The 18602-nt window shown below is 38.6% G+C and overlaps 1 protein-coding gene and 2 long non-coding RNA genes across 3 annotated transcripts; 2 read left to right on the top strand and 1 right to left on the bottom strand.

Annotated features, from left to right (window-relative positions):
• The first annotated feature begins 902 nt into the window (after positions 1-902).
• On the top strand, positions 903-2685 carry LOC131331850 (uncharacterized). The gene is made up of 3 exons (XR_009201540.1): positions 903-924; positions 1881-1945; positions 2536-2685. It is a non-coding gene; the product is annotated as an uncharacterized LOC131331850 (long non-coding RNA).
• Positions 2686-3082: 397 nt separating this feature from the next.
• Positions 3083-4341, top strand: LOC131331849 (uncharacterized). The gene is made up of 3 exons (XR_009201539.1): positions 3083-3610; positions 3932-3994; positions 4254-4341. It is a non-coding gene; the product is annotated as an uncharacterized LOC131331849 (long non-coding RNA).
• Positions 4342-16088: 11747 nt separating this feature from the next.
• On the bottom strand, positions 16089-17754 carry LOC131332645 (uncharacterized). The gene is made up of 2 exons (XM_058366942.1): positions 17431-17754; positions 16089-16424 (listed from the first exon to the last, which is right to left on the bottom strand). Exons 1-2 carry the CDS (start codon positions 17737-17739, stop codon positions 16089-16091), a joined length of 645 nt encoding a protein of 214 aa, XP_058222925.1. The 5' UTR covers positions 17740-17754.
• Positions 17755-18602: the final 848 nt, after the last annotated feature.

Here is an 18602-nt window from a genome sequence, read left to right as displayed (position 1 = left end):
CTTCAGAGAAATCCTCCAATGCTAATCCAATGTAGTAATTTAGAAATAAATCTTTACTGTTATGCCGAATTTCTCAATGCCCACAGAAAACCTCTAATGTAAAGCGAATAAAAATTTTAAGTAAAAACCACTGATGGCACAGATTTTTTGGATATCGGCACAGCCTGAGATTCTCAAGTTGCCGAAGAAGTCGATCCAAATTTTTAGAGGGTCTGAGAGAGCAATTCCAATTGTCGGAATGTTGCCGTACCAATTTTGGTATCGTTTGGCAATCTCAGATCAAAATTATTTAATGAAAATCACTTCATCAATACACTTGTAATAAAAGAATCTAGGTTGGTAAGTCATGGCATTGTGTGAAAATACGAATTTGCCCTCATCAGATTTGTCTTTGAATTTGTTCTTGCATGTGTTGAGGTGTGGGTAGTTTAGGTATTTTAGTTTTTCCTTCATTTACATAAGAACTATCCATTGTTCGGGCGCTCAATCGAGAACAAAAGAAACGATTGCTCGGTCCTCCCCATTTTACGCCACGAAATTGTACTGATTTTGGATTTTACGGAGATCGGCGCTTGGTTCTCCGGATTTTACGCCATGAAGTTATAATACCCGTCCTGGATATTTAGTATTTTTAAACTCATATTTTAATTAAATATGTGTTTATGGGGTTTATTCATATTTGGTGAGTATTTAACTAAATGCTATTGGTCGGAGCATAAGTTAGGACGTGATTCCGCTTGCATGTGATAATTTTTCTTGTGCCCTTATATAGCAAAATATTATGGGGATATATCTTTCCCCATTCCTATCTTGTTTTGAGAGAGAGAGAGAGAGAGAGAGAGAGAGAGAGAGAGAGAGAGAGAGAGGAGAAAGAAGAAGAGGAAGAACACAAGTGCAGAACTGCTCTTCACAAAATTATTCAAGGTATCTAGAAAGTTTTTAAATTTTTGGTATTTTTACTGAAGGTTCATTGGTGTGTCTATTATACCGTATTAAATTTTCAGAATTTTATGAGAAGTGTAAAAAAAGATAAAAATCATAAATCTAGCTGTGGTCAAGTCGCTGTTCTTGAGCAGATAGCTTGCTGAGCCGCGGTTTTCTTCACTCTTTTTATAGTTAAACAATCCTTCTGATTATGGGTCCTTATGAGTCTTAAATATTGATAAGTTGATGATGTTTTGGTGTTGGAATCACTGAAAATTATTGAGTATTCGATTTTTAATGAATTTTTGAACACAGACTGTTGTACCAAATTTGGGGTTTATTATATGCATATTCTAAGTTTGACAGATTTTACAAGTTGGTGTGTCCTTGTTGAGTTTTGTATTTACTGCACTGACACGTTTTGGGAAAATGGTCATATCTCTTAGCTCGGGTATCGGGTTTGCGCACGGGTTTTTAATTCTAAAACTAGACTCGTATGTCTTTCGGAATATGTGGGGGTTGTGGCTTAGTTTGTACTAGGTTAAATCAGTTTTTGATTTGAAGTTGATAGGCGTGCAGAATCTGTGATTGGACAAGTCATTGTGTAACTTCAAGCGAGCATAACTTTGTCGCCCAGACTCCATTTTTAGCAAATTTTATCAAAATTCATGTACCGAAAGTCTACTTTCTAATGGTGGTGGTCACATGACCTGGTTCTAAATCAATAAGAAGTTATGGCCAAAATACGACAGCTGGTCATAAGCTTACAAACCAATTTTAAGAGTTAAGTCGTGTTTGTACTTTGTGCTTGTCTTGGGACACTTCTAGGTCTTTAAGATAGACATGTTTGTATTTGTTGGACATCCTTTAATTTATTGACGACTTTCTAGTTGGATGTTGAGCATTGGTTTATACGTATAACCATTCAATAGTTGATATGGTTAGCGTGTGGCTAGGTGGCAAGTCGGGTAATTGGGAGGTGCCAAAACCGTAAGTTTGGCGTACCTCGGTTGATACGAAGGTGAGTGTGTTTGATATGATTCTCCTCAATATAATATTGTTGTGGTGGTGAGTGTAAATCTTACTAATTGTACTAAGCTCTCGATATGGTTATCTTTAATGAGATATTGCTGTGATGGTGCGCGTATATCATGTTAATTGATGATTTAGCTATTAATATGCATGCATGATGATATGCATGCTTGGAGGTTGTATATCATGCTAACCGAGATTTAGTTATTGATATGCATGTTGTTGTGTGTTGATTGTACCCACTTAAGGATTGTGGAGTGAGTCACATCATGTCATGGGTCGTGCCGTCTAATTAATGGTGAATGAGAATATGATGTACGGGGCACAATACCTTGGGTACATGGGATGTGGCAGACGTGACACTGTATTTGATGTGATTATATTCATGTTGTTGTGCATTGAATATTACTGCTCTGTCTGCTCTGTTGGGTGGACAGGTTGGTTATAACTGTTATATGCATTCGAGTGCTTTAGTTACGTTGGTGATGTGTGTTCTTGTTGATATTCCTTTGGGTATGTGGTATTATATTGAGCGTTTCTATATCTTACACACTTTGGCTTTCCTTTTTGGACTGCTAGGTAGCAAGTGGCTTAGAGTGGATCCACTACCGGTCATCGTGTTAAGGAGTGTTTGGGCAAGCGTTGGATGATGTGGATGAGCGAGCTGGTTGTAGGTAGTGAACTAAGAAGTTGGTTTATATAAGCTGTAAATAAGTCATCGGTGGATGTGTTGAAATTTAGAATTTTTAATGCCTTGTTCTCTTTGCTTTCTAGAAAGAATTTTTCAAAAATTTTCTCTAGATTTTCCATACTTCTAACATTTCTCTCTCTATCTCTCTCTATCTCTCTCCACTTATTACCTCTACAATTTTTCAATTTTTTTTTTAAAAACCAAACCAAACACTGCATAAAGTATTGTAATACAGATGTGCTTGCTTAGTTGTAATCGAGATTGTAGTTAGTTGGTCAATATGTTGACTCATTTTTATGTTAAGGTAATAAATGGGTGTTTATTTCTGACAGGTTGTAAGGTGTAGTTTGGTCTTTCTGTGTGGAATGCCGCGTGGTTGCGCCGACTCAGGCCCACTTCGGGTGTCGTTTGCGGGACAGGGTGTGACATAAATTGTACTCTGTGTCTCGGATTTCAAGGAGATTGTGTACTGCTTCCACCGATCGATCGATATTAAGAGAGAGAGGTATGCTCGGTTCAATCTCCTTAATTAGTTAATTTACCCAATATCATGAGTTTCCTCTTCATTCTCTTCTCAACAAATATCAAAGCTCTCTCCTCTTTTCCATGGCAAGTATAATTGAAGAAGATGTTGCCGAAAAAAATGAACACACTCGAAAACCTTTCCACTTCGAAAGAGAATACGCATAACACTAGTAAATTTTTGTGATTTACGCATTAAATCCCTTTCTTAAATTCCCAGTCCAGTAGTTACATGATCGGCTTTTGATTTCACTTAGATGTTGAGATTCTAAAGGCTGCTCTCTCTTTCTGACGATTAATTTCTTTGGATATGCATCTTTATTTCCTTTCTCTGATCTCCTTGGTTTCTTTGAGTGTAGAATTGCAGATGGAGTGAGAACTGCGAACTGATTTGAGAACCAAGTTAACACCAAAACAAAAAACCCTCCATTAGCAAATATGGTACGTCATGTGGGTCTTTGATTATATATATTAATATATGTATATATGCGTATAAATTGTTCGTTAAAATACATGTTTAGTAGATTGAAGGTAGTGGGTTTTTGTGAACTGATTCTTTATGATACAGTTTTAGAGGCAAACTTTTTTTTACCAAGATTTACTCAAATTTGGACACGCTTCCCACTTACCGTCTATGATGTTACTATGCCTTTTCTATAGCTCTTTGACACAACCGTAAGATTTTGCCTCTTTTGAAGACTTTCGCACGACCCCCAAAGTGGATTTGGTTGACTGATCCTGTTCAGTTTTCTCGTCGTCCAGCTTGGGGAAGAGTTATGGTTTACTATTGGTGGGCAGCATATCCCATTTGGTGCTTCACCACAAGTAATACATGCTTCTCTCTTTCGCTGCATGGAATCTTTTGCTTTTTTCATTTTCTGTAATTTGATTTCAAATTCTTTCCTTCAGCCTTGGTGCCATATGTCTTACTATTTTTTTTTAAGAGATGGTTCGAATTGCACATCTTTTTTTGACTTCCATATGTTATCTCTTGCTATGTATTGCTTCTCATGGTTACTCTCGTTCCTTAGACATCCTTGGGAGTACGAATTCTTTGGCATTAATACAAATTGGAACCTCGTAGGTTGATTGTGAAATTAAGAGCAATAATTCAAGAAACATCCAAGTAGAAGCTGAGAGTAAAGCAATAGTGCATCAATGAATCAGATACTGGTAGAAGATTTGTGAATGAACATAAACGAATAGGCTAGTTTCATCCATTGAAAAGTTTGAACATTTTGAATTTTGAATGGAGAATTTGGAAAATTCCAAAAGTTTATGATGCAAGTCCTTGTTTGCACAAGCTGTAGTGCTATTTTAAACTGTGAGAAAACAAAAGAAAAGTACCAAGGAGATGGAAGAGAAATATTACACCCCATGAGAAAAGAAAAGAAAAGTTGCCAAGATTACAAAACAGCTAATAGCTTTTCAATCTCTAGAACCAAAAATAGTAACTTCATGACTTTGAGTAATAATTAGTTGAATTTATTCGTTTTGCATACCAAACGTTCCGGGGCATGCAGATTTTAATTCGTACATAAAGTGCAATTTTCTTATTTATAGTTCTGATTGTAAGTACCTTTCTGTTACTAAAAGATTTTGCAGTCATGCTATTGCCAACTTAGAAATAGAGGTGTAATATGGGCCGGGTCGGCACGGGCACGGCACGGCACGGCACGTTTAAAGGCGGCACGGCACGGGCACGGGCACGGAATAATCCTGGCACGGCACGGGAACGGCACGGTCTTAATGGGCATGCGGCACGGCACGGGCACGGAAGTGAGCAGGAACGACACGGGCACGGCACGGAAGTTGACTTGGCACGGCACGGCACGGCACGGTCATAGACAGGCACGACACTGGCACGGCACAGAAGTGGGATGGGGCACGACTCACGATATGGCACGACACGGTTCTAGCACGGCACGGCACGGCACGGCACGGGCACGCGACACGGCACGGGCATGGAAAGTTGACTTGGCACGGCACGGCACGGCACAGGCACGGAAAGTTAACTTGGCACGGCACGGCACGGCACGGGCATGCGACACGGCACGGGCACGGAAAGTTGACTTGGCACGGCACGGCACGGCACGGCACGGCACGGCACGGGCACGGAAATTTTTTTCATTTTCTCTCTAGTTGTATGCATAAAAAATAAAAATTGTGTTTAACTTTTGTTAATTTTGCATTAAATATTTTTATCTATTCAGACTATTCCCCTACGGGAATAACCTAGAAAATGAAAAAAATTTATGGATCCTTGAAAAGGTTTAGACTTTTTCTCTCTAGTTGTAAGCATAAAAAATAAAAGTTGTGTTTAAGGAAGAAAAATAATTTTGGATAATTAAAACTATATAACGAACAATAAAATTTAGATTATTATTTTATTTAGTGAACTCTTTTGAATTTCTTGTCATGATTTTTTTTGCTTTTAAATTCTTCTTGTCAAGATGAATAATTTTTTTTTGAATTGACTTAAAATTTGAAAAAAAAAAAAACAACAAAGGAAAGCCCACAGGAGGGATCTAACTTGTTCATTTTGGCTTTTTAAGTCTTTTTTGATACTTTTTAAAATTTGCATTGTACTCTTTTAAATTTTTTACTTAGCTTGATGAGAGGAAGTAAAAAATAAAAAATTAAATCTAAGAAAAACTAAAAAAGACTTATTAGTATAAATACTTAATAAATTTTGTAAAGCTAAAAACAAATAAAGTTTACCCAACTTAACCTACATAAGTTGGGACAATATTGGAAGAGATAGAGCCCCACAATATTGAAACCTGGGCTAACGGGCGCCGAATGCGCAATACGCCAAAGGAATCAGAGCCCCACGATTCCTCAACGGGGGACACGCGTCAAGAGATAGTCAAAAGTATTTTTTTTTCCTGTGAACTAGATATTAAAATTTAAAAATTAAATTAAAAAGAAAACTTATCCAAACATTTATAGTAGTGTGCAAAAAAGATTTGACTCAGAGTAACATTTAAAATTTAAAACAACTGAAGCATAACTAATACAAGGGCTCGAAACAGGGACCTCTCGGTTTAAGCAATATGGACAAACCACTGATACTTGAAGCTTGGAACTCTACTCGTGCTAGAATTCGGAATAACTTACATATATAATATATTTTCGTCTTACGAAAAACATGGCCCAGTTTTCGCCCGAATTTTGGAGGCCTAAGGCGGCTTCACCTCAGGGCGGGCCCTACGGGCTACGGGCACGACACGAGTCACGAGGCATAGAAAAATAAAAAAAAATATGTTATTAAATAAATAAGAGTTTTAAGATTATAGTTTACTTTATTTGTGTGTATTTTTTGATAATCCAATAATTTATTAATCTTTTCATTTTATTTAAGTAAAATAAGCTTTTAAAATATTTTATATGATTAAGAAATTTTGAATCAAATTCAAACATGATAATATATATTAATATTATATAATTCTATTTTTAAAAAACGGCCTCTTGTACGCTAGGTCGCTAGCCACACGATTGCAATACAAGTATGACGATCCATACCGTTCATTTCATTGTTTTTGGTGTTTTAATTGCTCTCGCACATTTTAGGGTCTATCGGGTTTTTGAAACCCTTTTATCGGGACGTAGATATATTGATAGGGGATTTTTTTTATGTGCGATCGAGTATATAATGATAACCAATTTACTTTATTTTTTGCACAAATGATATAAATAGTCCCACAAAAAAGGTAGACAGCTCAGATTTTCAAAAAACAACTCGGGTGGCCCTAAAGTGGTGCATTATAGGACTTTTACGTCGTTGGAAGCACCGAATGTGTTCTGATCACATGGTCTCGGACATCCGATTATCACCTATTTCGGGGAGGATGATAAATTTGATAAGATCTTAAATCGTAACGGTTTAGATCGAATATTTGAAATAATGAGTCTGCAGCTACCGTTTAAATCTATACATCTAACTTATTTAGTTCTAAATCAATGTATTCCGCTATAGTTCAATGTACACTAGCCACATGATTGCGACACAAGTATGACGATCCATACCGTTCATTTCGTAGTTATTGGTGTTTTAATCACTCTCGCCAAATATCGGGTCTATCGGACTTTGGAAGCCCTTTCATCGGAACATAGATTCATTAATAGGAATTTTTTGTCAGGTGTGATGTAGTATATAACGATAGCCAATGTGCTTCATTTTTTGCATGAATGATATAGTCACTCTCACATAAAAGGTAGACGGTTCGGATTTTCAATAAACAGCTCAAGCGGCCCTCGAGTGATGCATTATAAGACTCTACGAGAATTTTCGATAAGTTGGTGCATATGGATTATGGTGTATCGTATGCACATGATCACACACATCATATAAAAAGAATGAGATGCTGCCCTAGCAGACATCTCATTCAGTCTTCGATCTCTCACTCTCTCAGACTCCTCACTCCTCTCAACTCTCAAGTTCTCAACGTCTCTCTGTCTCTCTCAACGTCTCTCTGTCCTCTCACAGACTCACGATCTCACCTCTGACGACGAGCTTCAACGTTCGGATTTCTGGCACGCCTTATTTCTTTGGATCCGTTCACCGAGTGATTCACCTCTCTCTGTGACTCTGTCTCTCACTCTCTCACTCTCTCAGAGACTCAGATCAGACTCATACACACACACAGACTCTCTCTCTCTCTCTCTCTCGCTGCTCCTCAGTCCTCTCTCTGTCTCGCTGCTCCTCTCTCTGTCTCATCACCTCAGGCTCAGGTACTGAGCACACCGAGTCACCGACTCACTCACCGATCACCATATCTCTCTGAGCACAGCTGCAGCTGCTGCACAGGTACCTCTCTCACTTCCCTCTTCAGTCTCCACTTATCTACTGTAAGTCTGTAAATAGGGTTTCTGAAAATAGGGTTTTAAGTTTTAACCTGGTTTTTGAAATTAGGGTTTTTGTTAATTGTTACAAATTTCTGAAATTAGGGTTACGAACTTACGAAATTAAGGGTTTTCTTGCTAATTTCTGAAATTAGTAGCAAGAAATTAGGGCTTTTAACTTTTATTGCAAATTTCTGAAATTAGGGTTACGAAATTAGGGTTTTTGTTGCTAATTTCTGAAATTAGTAACAAGAAATTAGGGCTTTTCACTTTTGTTACTAATTTCTGAAATTAGGGTTACGAAATTAGGGTTTTTGTTGCTAATTTCTGAAATTAGTAACAAGAAATTAGGGCTTTTCTCTTTTGTTACGAATTTCTGAAATTAGGATTATGAAATTAGGGTTTTTGGTGCTAATTTCTGAAATTAGTAACAAGAAATTAGGGTTTTTCACTTTTGTTACTAATTTCTGAAATTAGGGTTACGTAATTAGGGTTCTTGATGCTAATTTCTGAAATTAGGGCTTTTCCCAATAACCCCTTTTATCCTGTTGTTTTTGTAGATGGATGCTGGAAGTGGGGAGGATCGTGACTCCCACTCGGGCCACTCAGGTTCTGATGAACTACCACAAAACCCTATTGGACCACAGCGTATGGGTTCTGTAGGTGAGGAGGCTGCTTCCAACATTGTTGGTGGTGGAAGTGGTCCAGGTGGTGGAAGTGGTCCAAGTGGAACAGGACCTCTAGGTTCTACTGCTACTCCGACAGATTCTACTCATGCAGCTGCAAATTCAGGCCTTAGTGGTTCAAAAAGGTCACGACGCCACTCATGGGTATGGAATCATTTCTCTATAAATGAACACTTCAAAAATGAAAATGGTGTTGACATAGGAGCTAGGGCTGTATGCCATTATTGTGACAAAAATTATAAATGCAAAAGTAATAATGGTGTAGGGCCACATGGTAGACATCTAAGAAGTAAACATGCTGATAAAATTGGTGATGCATCTGATAGTAGTAATTTTATTTATTCAAAAGAAAAAATGAGACATGGACTGGCCCTTTATGTAGCTGCAGCAGAACAACCATTTACTTTTGGTGATGATATTAGATTTGAAAATTTTGTCAAAAATTGTCTCAATCCTTCATTTGCTAAAGTTTCTAGAAATTCAACCCGTAGTGATACGAAGAAAGCTCATAATGAAGTTAAAAAAGATTTGATTACTGAACTTGCAACTGTTGGTGCAATAGGTTTTACTTCTGATATGTGGTCTGGTATAAACAATCGTGGTTATATTTGTGTGACTGCTCATTATATAGACTCTAGTTGGATTTTGCAAAAAAAAATTATTGCTTTTCGTTTAGTGGAGTTTCCTCATGATGCTGAACAGATTTATGAAAGTATTATGGGTGTTTTTAGGGATTTTGAAGTTGTTGATAAAGTTTATAGCATTACTTTTGACAACCATAGCGCTAATAGTGCTACACTTCCATTGTTTATAAGAAATTTGATAACTCCTTATTTTGGTGAATTATTGCATTTGCGATGCGTATGTCATGTCATTAATTTAGTTGTGCAAGATGGTTTGAAACATATAGCACCACAAATTAAAAAAATTAGAGATGCTGTTCTTTATATTGCTACTTCCCCATCTAGGCAACAAGAATTTGATAAATTGTGCTCATCACTTTACAATATTAAACCCAAAAATATGAACTCTGATGTTCAAAATCGTTGGAATTCGACCTACCTTATGTTAAAGTCTTGTCGAAAATATAGTGATGCAATATCTGGTTATGTTAATCAGAGGTATAGACAGTGTCGTGGTAATCCTTTAACTGTAGCTGATTGGGAAATTGGTTTTGAGTTCATGAAATTTTTGAAAGTGTTTTATGCTGCTACCGTAGCTTGTTCGGGTGTTCGTTACCCTACTTCTTGTATTGTGCTTCATCATCTTTTCAATATCAGTGTCAATTTTCGTAAACATAGGGAACATCCAAATTTTGCACATGCTTGTATAGATATGGAAGAAAAATTCAGAAAATATTATGAAGAAATGCCACCAATATTTATGTTAGCTGCAGTAATGGACCCTAGGATGAAGTTACAAGGTGTTAGCTTGCTCTTAAGAGAGATTGGTACGAATTTGGGGATTACCACTTTACCTTCTTCAGCTAATGTGAATGATTTATTGACTATCATGTATGCCAAATATGAATCTAAGTTTCGTTCTAATGCTGCATGTACTGCTGCTCCTTTAACATCTTCTACAAGTACCAATGATGAATTTTGGGATTTTGTTAGTTCAAATTTAGGAATAGGAAGTACTACTGGAACTTCACGCATTGAACTTGAGAAATATTTGGACCTAGAATCTATTAACGTGAATGACAGGCGTGATTTTGATGTCTTAGCTTGGTGGAAAAAAAATGAAGATAAATATCCTGTTCTTTCAATCATGGCACGTGATCTACTAACCCCTCCTGTGTCTACAGTGGCATCCGAATCTGCTTTTAGTGCAGGTAAAAGAGTGTTGGATGAGAGAAGGAGCAGACTTGCTCCAGACATTTTGGATTGTCTCATATGCTTGAAAGATTGGGAGGATGCACGCCTTGGAATTCAAAAACGCTCAGCTAAAGATGAATTCAGAGGCTATTTTGCAGATTCTGATATAGACAGTGATTAGGGGACCTGCTGTGCTGCTCACCTGCTGGCTGCTGGCATTTGGTTTGATTCTATTATTCATTTATTCTGTTGGGGTTGTGTCTGTGGCTTATTCATTTCAGTATTGTGGTGTGGCAACTTATGAAGGCCTTAAATGGCAACATGATGTTGCCCCCACTTCAGTTTTATGCTGCATGCCTTGTGGTCTGTTTATCTTCACTTAACTGAAGTGGATGTTGCCTGCATGCGTTGTGGGGTGTGTGTGTGTGTGTGTGGCAGTGTGGTGTTCTGTGGCAGTGTGGTGTTCTGTGGCTTATTCATTTCAGTAAGTGGGCTGAACTGAAGTGGATGTTGTGGCAATTTATGAAGGCCTTAAATGGCAACATGATGTTGCCCCCGCTTTAGTTTTTGGCTATGATGTATTTTCTTAACTAATATGCTGAGCCTAAGTTTTGCTGCATGCCTTGTGGTCTGTTTAGCTTCACTTAACTGAAATGGATGTTGCCTGCATGCGTTGTGGGGTGTGTGTGTGTGTGGGGGGGGGGGGGGCAGTGTGGTGTGTGTGTGGGGCAGTGTGGTGTACTGGTGTGTGTGTGTGTGTGTGTCTCCTTTAGTCTGAAATGAATAAGCCACAGACACAACCCCAGTTTTTGGCTAAGCGAAGTGTGATTGTGTTGCAACTTATGAAGGCCTTAACGGCAACATAACGTTGCCACATCCATTTAAATTTCCGGCTATGATGATAAAAAAAAAGAAGTAATGTCTGAGCCGTAGTGCCGTAGTGGTATTGTTATGAACTATAATTCTACGAAATGGTGTTGCAACTTATGAAGGCCTTATTGGCAACTTAATGTTGCATCCATTTCAATTTTCTGCTATGATGATTATATATGAGCAGAATTCTATTTCAGTTTTCTTCAAAATTTTGTTGAGATTTCAACTTTTTTTCTTGATCTTGATGTGTTATTAGCTCGTATTTGGCTTGGTGGATACCTCTAACCTGGTTTTATGCCAAACTTGAGGTGTAACGAAGCCAGGCTAAATATTGAGTTTGTTTTTAGTTAGTATAGTTAGTTTTATTTGATTGCATTGCTTAGCTGAGGTGGTGGCATAACCCCTCGCATATTCTGTTTGCTGAGTTGAGGTGGCGGCCTAGCCCCTCCGGTCTGTTAGTTTGTTAGTATGTTAGCTGTTTATTTGATTGCATTGCATGAGCATTAATTTTTTGCACTACAAGAATATGCATAAAATTAAAATTACTGATATATTCACTTGATGTATGCTTATCAGTTATCAGAAGACCCCAATGTCGTTTCTATTCGTTTCTTCTAATCTTTATGAGTTTTATTGTAGTTTTTGGTTCATGAGTTTGATATTGTAGTTTTTGGTAGTCAACCATCGATACCTTCTTCTGAAAATACTTGTACCTGTTTTGGACAACGTTTATTGTAGTTTCCACTAGAATATGCTTAAAAATAGAAGCAAGAGAGTAACTGTTTTGGACCTTTTGGTTTTATCTACTTCTCTTCTTTTTTTTTTGTTCATTTAGGCGGTGTCCACGGTTTTAGGGTTTTGGATTGGTTGTGGGAGAAGAAAAAATAAAGCAAATAAATGAAGTAAAGCTTCTTTTTTCTTAGTTGAGCTAGAAAATGAGAACAAAACAAAGAAAATATCTTTCGAAGAAGTCCATTTATACTGTCTCAAAATTGATTGGATATGTTAAAAACAGAAACTTAATAGGTATTGTGATTTGTGAATCTGTGATATGCTGCCTTTTTCTATTGGGTGCATGATGCTGTTGGCGATTATTTGTTGGGCGATTATGCAATGCACTCAAGGAATTATGTAATAGCGATTAAAGCGGAAGTGTTTGTACTTCATTATTTGTTTTGAAGAGGCTGTGCTTTAGTTATCAGGAGTGTGTGAATTCAAAGTTTCTGTGACAGCTTGGTTATTGGGTTCATTGAGGCCCTTTTTTTGTTTGAACATGTTAATGAGGCATAAATGCTTAAATTCCATGATTAATTCAAACTTGATAGGCTGATATATGTATGCTTTGTGGTTTATAGTTTATACTAGTGTCTCTCTTTCTTGAAAATACTTCTACAATCTGAAAATAAGGATGATGATCTGCTCGCATTTCAAATAGCTTTTGATTTGGTCGAGAATGAGCACCAAGCTTTTCTATTGAATGTGAAAATTTTGCTTTCTGGTCCCAAGTCTCACGGTCTCACCCATCCGAAGATTCCGAACCAAGCTTTTCTATTGAATGTGAAAAATCTGCTTTCTGGTCCCAAGTCTAACAGTCTCACCCATCCGAAGATTCCGAACCAAGCTTTTCTACTGAATGTGAAAAATCTGCTTTCTAGTCCTTAGTCTCACGGTCTCAACTATCCGAACCTCCAAAGCAACATTGAATTTCATGGTGATTCTTTGATAGTAATGATGCTATTGTCTCTCTCTCTTAGCAACATGTTAGTATGGATTTCAAAAACTATCCATAATGAATCCCAAACGTCCATCCCGGGCATGAACCCTGTCCATTGCCAACAACGTTAGTTACTAATGTTATTGTGTTAATTTTGAATATAACATTTGTGAGAGCATGTATTCTCTATGGGGATGCACCTTGCATTGTTGAACGTAGGACACTTGAATACTTGATTGTGGATAATCATTACTCATTAGGATTGAAATATTGAATACCGCAATATGCAAACTTAAGAACATTAGAGTCATTACTCATTAGGATTGAAATATTGAATACTGCAATATGCAAACTTAAGAACATTAGAGGCACCGGGTACCGGAATGTGTGTTTTTTGGAAAGATTTTTTTTTAGACGAAAATCGGTTACGGCACGACACACAATTAAGGGCCGGCACGGCACGATACGAATCGACAAAAAAGGCACAACACGACCCGACCTGACAAAAAAAAGCATGGCACGACACAACCCGACAAAAAGGCACGGCACGACACGACAAAAAAACCCGACCTGACAAAAAAAAGCATGGCACGACACAACCCGACAAAAAGGCACGGCACGACACGACAAAAAAAAAGGCACGGCACGATACAATCTGACAAAAAAGGCACGGCACGATCCGACCCGACAAAAAAAGGCACGACACGATGCGGCACGATTAATTAATCGGGCACGGCACGACACGACACGATTTTATAAAGGCACGGCCCGACACGACCCGACAAGGCAAAATGGCCCACCACGGCACGGGCACGAGCACGGTACGGCACGGCACGCCATGGCACGATGAAGTAAACGGGCACGGTACGGCACGACACGAAGCACGGTTGGCACGGAAAAAAATGGCACGGCACGGCACGACAGGCACGTTTGACACCCCTACTTAGAAACGATACATTACCTTCAAATTTTCTATTGTAGTTGGTGTCGTTTCATCATGAAGTAAATCCCTCTAAACATTGCATTACACCTAGCTCAAAATGGGAGCAAGTGAAGGTAAAATATGTTTGTTGTGGTTCCTAATTGTGCTACATTTTCTGTCAAGGAACATTAATTTGGAAAAATCCAAATTAATTATATTCTAGAGAGAACCAATTTTTTGAAGCACGTTGCTCGACAATTTAGAATGTGTATTGTTGCACTGTCAAAATGCAGTGTCAAAATTTGAAGCAATGACGTGGAGCGATGCTTGTCCCTGGTGAGATTCTTGACCAGTCTGCTTTTTTCATTGTTAATCTTGCACCTTCCTTATGTAACTGAAAGTCCAGTGTGTAGAGGAAAGAATGCGTGGGCTAATAAGTAACTGATCAGACTGTCAAAGCAGGTCGGTCTTTTTTTGCCTACTCATTTTTTTCTTTCCTCTTGTGAAAGTGCGTAGTCATAGAAGGCGAACTGAATTCAATTAATTATACAGCCTATAGTTGGGGATTCACTAATGTGGAAATAGGAGAGCAAGTCCAATATGTTCTCTGTATAGTCCTTGTATGAAAAATTGGAGTAGGACTTTAATCCTCGGAATCATATTGGCCAATTATGCAAGTTGATCTGGAAAAATGTATGCCCCTGTAAAGTAGAGATTTCCTTATGGCAATCATATTGGATGATTGGCAAAATGTATCCCATCTATTCTTTGTGATTGCGGATGTACCTTTAAGTTGTTAGGATTCTGCCTTTTTCGGTTGGCTTCTCGCCAACTCTTCCCCTTTCCTGGTAGCGGGTGGCAAATGATTGTCCTTAGCCTAGGTGCCAACATAATTGGAATGTAAGTTATTGGCATTGGTTGTGATGCCGATTTTTCGTTTCATTTTAATCTTTGTAACTCTATTTCTAAGATTAATAAAATTCTTCTTTATAATAAAAGAAAGAAAGAAATGAAAGTTGATATTGACATGAACTCTTGTAGAGGGTCAATATTGAGAAGCCGAGGCACCAAACTATAACTTCAGATGTTCGGAAGCAAATCTTGGTGATTAACCACAAAGCCAGGGAAGAAGGAGAGAAAAAGCAGTTGGAAGCAGAAAAACTCCGAAAGCTCAATGAAGTGAGTTGCCTGCTTAGATATACGTGTTTTAAGTGTTATTTATATTTTTGTGAATGATTGCAGCTAGAAGGTGATGCTGGAGATATCAAGCATGATTTGTGTGGTACACGGACTCGTAACTCTTCTAAATGTAGATTTAAGCACCCGTCTTGGACACCAAGCAAGCATATTTTGTAATTCTAATTTGCCATGGACTCTGCAAAAAACTTATACACCTAAATGTGCCTTGTATACACTATTTATCTTAGGAATTGAACGAATATTTTAAGAATATGAATTTTGCAGTGGGTTTCTGTGTCCTTGAAATGAAAATTGAAGAAACGAGCACTTAAGACACAGATTCGCATTAAATACCCGATCCACACTCCATGTAACATAGAGCATGATTGATAGAAAAATATTCACCACTAAAAGTGGGGGAAATAGTCTTTTCCTTTTTTCAACTTTAACTACATATGCAGGCAAACAAAGACGAGGATGACAAGATGTGGGCCACAGCTGCAAATGTTGCTGTCCGAACTACTGTTGGAGGGGATGATATGCTGTCAAAATGGCAGAGGTAATGGCTGAGCAGGCCCGACAAAAACACGAAGGAAGGGGAATCGATGTGGCTTCTGGTTCTCAGCCGGGTAAAGAAATGAGTTTCAAGCCTTCATCAAACTCTGCAAAAAAATGCAAAGGATATTGAAGGAGGAGAGAAAAGGGTCCTCTCTCTGATGGTTGTTCTTGGAATTCCAAAGCGTTTTCTTGTTTTACTTGCCCGTTATACTTGGGTGGTAGGAGGTTTTGGGTAGAAACGGATACGGTACTCCTGCACGATATGACTTTGGTGGAGTTTGGTTTTTAAGCTGTACTTACATTCCTATTGCTTAAGTAGCATATGCTAGATGTTCAGCTCCCAAAATGCAGGTGCTTCAATTAGATTGTTGAGGGAACACTTGGAATTGTTGGCTAGATTTCTGCTGAAAAGACGAATGTCTCTCTCATTCGACGAGATAAACAAGAAAAGTTCGTTGTAACTTGTTTTTTCCTTTTGGGATAGTTTTAATAGTACATGCCAAAGGTGCTTGTCGAGTGTGCATTGAATGATGCATTGGACACTCCAATAACAATCAAACGGAGTGTCCGTATTTTCTAGGACATTTTCCGTGTTGCGCTCCGATATTGCGATCGTCCTCCGTTGGCCACATAATTTGTCCTTCGTCCACCAGCATTGCCACTGAAACAGAATCCACTTGTAACATCACTGCAGCTACATCAGGTAACATAGTTCTAGCCAACACATAAGGTATGAAAAAAAAATTTTGAATTTGTGCTTCAATAACTCTCGCTATTTTTCTACTACATCACTACGAAAAGTGTTGAAAACCAAAAATACTTTTCGATACCAACTCATTCAATGAGCACGCTGAAACGTGCGAAGCACGGGCATTAAGACCCCGATTGATAAAGCTCTTAAGAGATGGGATTGGATTACTACGCTGAAGGTATTAACAATACTGCGTTTGGTTTCCAAAATTGGTTCGGATTCGTGGTCCGTTGGGATGAGGAAATGAGGAAGCCGTACTTTATGGGGTATTAGCAATACCCTGTGGGACTTTGTATTCATAGTCCAAACCTAACCCCTTCTCATTACCGATCCCTTCTCATTACCGATCCCTTCTATCAATCTAATCTCATCATCTAATCTCATCTCAAACAAACATGATATTAATAATCTCATCATCTAATCACATCTCAAACAAACATACTCATTATCAATCCATTATCATTACCAATCCCTTCTCATTACAAATCTCAATCCTAATCACATCTCCTTACGAATCTCATCTATTTATTACTGTTATCAAACCGGGCCTAAAACTAATATTTCAATACAAATCTAGTGGCTTTTAGATGATGTAGGAGAAATGGCACTATGGGGTGTGCACGGGTCGGGTTTGGCCCCTCACCCGTCACCCGAACTGATCGGGTTGGGGTATTCTGGAACCGACCCCGTCCGAATGAACAAGGGAAACCGTCCGATCGGTTTTCCGGTCGGGTCGGTTGGGTCTGACAGAAGTATATCAACAAGAGAGATTTTGGATGCAGGTTCACGATAATCGCACAAGAACGAAGAACCCCTACCGTAATCAAGCAGAAAAGAGGATTTAAGGACTACAAGTCTACAATCTCAGAAAAATATCGCGAATTAACTTCCATGAGAGAGAGAACGAGAGACAAACTGACAAAACGGCAAGGCGATGGCGGTGGGCAGGTGGCCGTGGACGGTGGGTCGGCGGCGGAGAAGCTGTGAGAAGAGAGGGTAAGGGTGGAGAGCAGGGGAAGAGGTGGAGGAGCAGCCATGGATGATGGATTGGAGCCGGAGGTTCTTCTGTTAAAGAGAGAGAGAGAGAGAGGTGTATGGGAGGGAGGATCAGAGATTCAGAGGACTGCTGCGGCGGCTTTAGGGTTCTCTTTGGACTCAAAAGGACTGAGTAGAATATGTATAGAGTATATATGTACATATGGTCGGGTCGGGTCGGACCCGACATGTTGGCAACATAATAACCCGTAAACCGAACCAAGAACCGACTTTTTTACAGAAATAAACCCGTACCTGACTGAAGCAGTGGTTCGGAGCTGTCCGAAACCCGTCGGGTCGAGTCCGTAGGTTTTTTTCTCGCCCTTAGGCCACTCCCCATGAGATTTTGTCGAAAAAAAATTGTCAAATTATGACTTTGGCATGCTAAATAGAAATGGTTGGACTTGCTTTTAGCATTCGAGAAAATTTTCAATGTTGGACTTGCTTTTAGCATTCGAGAAATTTTTCAATGTAGGGTGGGTGTGGTGTTTGCTCAGCACATCCGGGCCATCCATTTATGTTTTGAACGGCTTGAATTTGGAAAGAGAAAGATGAGAGAGAGGGGGTTTCAATGAGAACCGTCCAACATACTTTTAAATGGTCTGAATGGACTGCTCGAGCACCACGTGATACCCACAAGGTACCGAAAATTTTCTCCTTAGTATTCACATGCCCAAAACAACACATGGAAAGTGACCAATTTTTCAAGAAATTTTCATTTTTGGACACTTCTATTGGTAAATTATACCAGTATTCTCTGAATTTTCACTTACGCATCGCCAGAGCATATGCAGTAGGAATCTCGAAAGCTTGGAGATGAGCGCAGAGGATTAATTATATCTGCTTTCTTGGTAATTGATGGTTCTGTATAGGTTTCGATTGTGGTAAACTTTCATGTACAGTGGGAGGTGTTATGAACTTATGAAGCTCTCGATAACTACTCCCTTGCACTGTGTAATTAGCAGACAGATCATATTTAGAACATCAATGCGCAAAATGCACCTAAATTCCTTGTAATATTGTATTTATGCTTTGGTCTATACGAAAGAATCA

Source organism: Rhododendron vialii, chromosome 7a (genome assembly GCF_030253575.1).
Source record: "Rhododendron vialii isolate Sample 1 chromosome 7a, ASM3025357v1".
In the NCBI taxonomy this organism is placed as follows: domain Eukaryota; kingdom Viridiplantae; phylum Streptophyta; class Magnoliopsida; order Ericales; family Ericaceae; genus Rhododendron; species Rhododendron vialii.
Note: the sequence above shows the minus strand (reverse complement) of the source record. Positions and strands in the feature narration are given on the sequence as shown.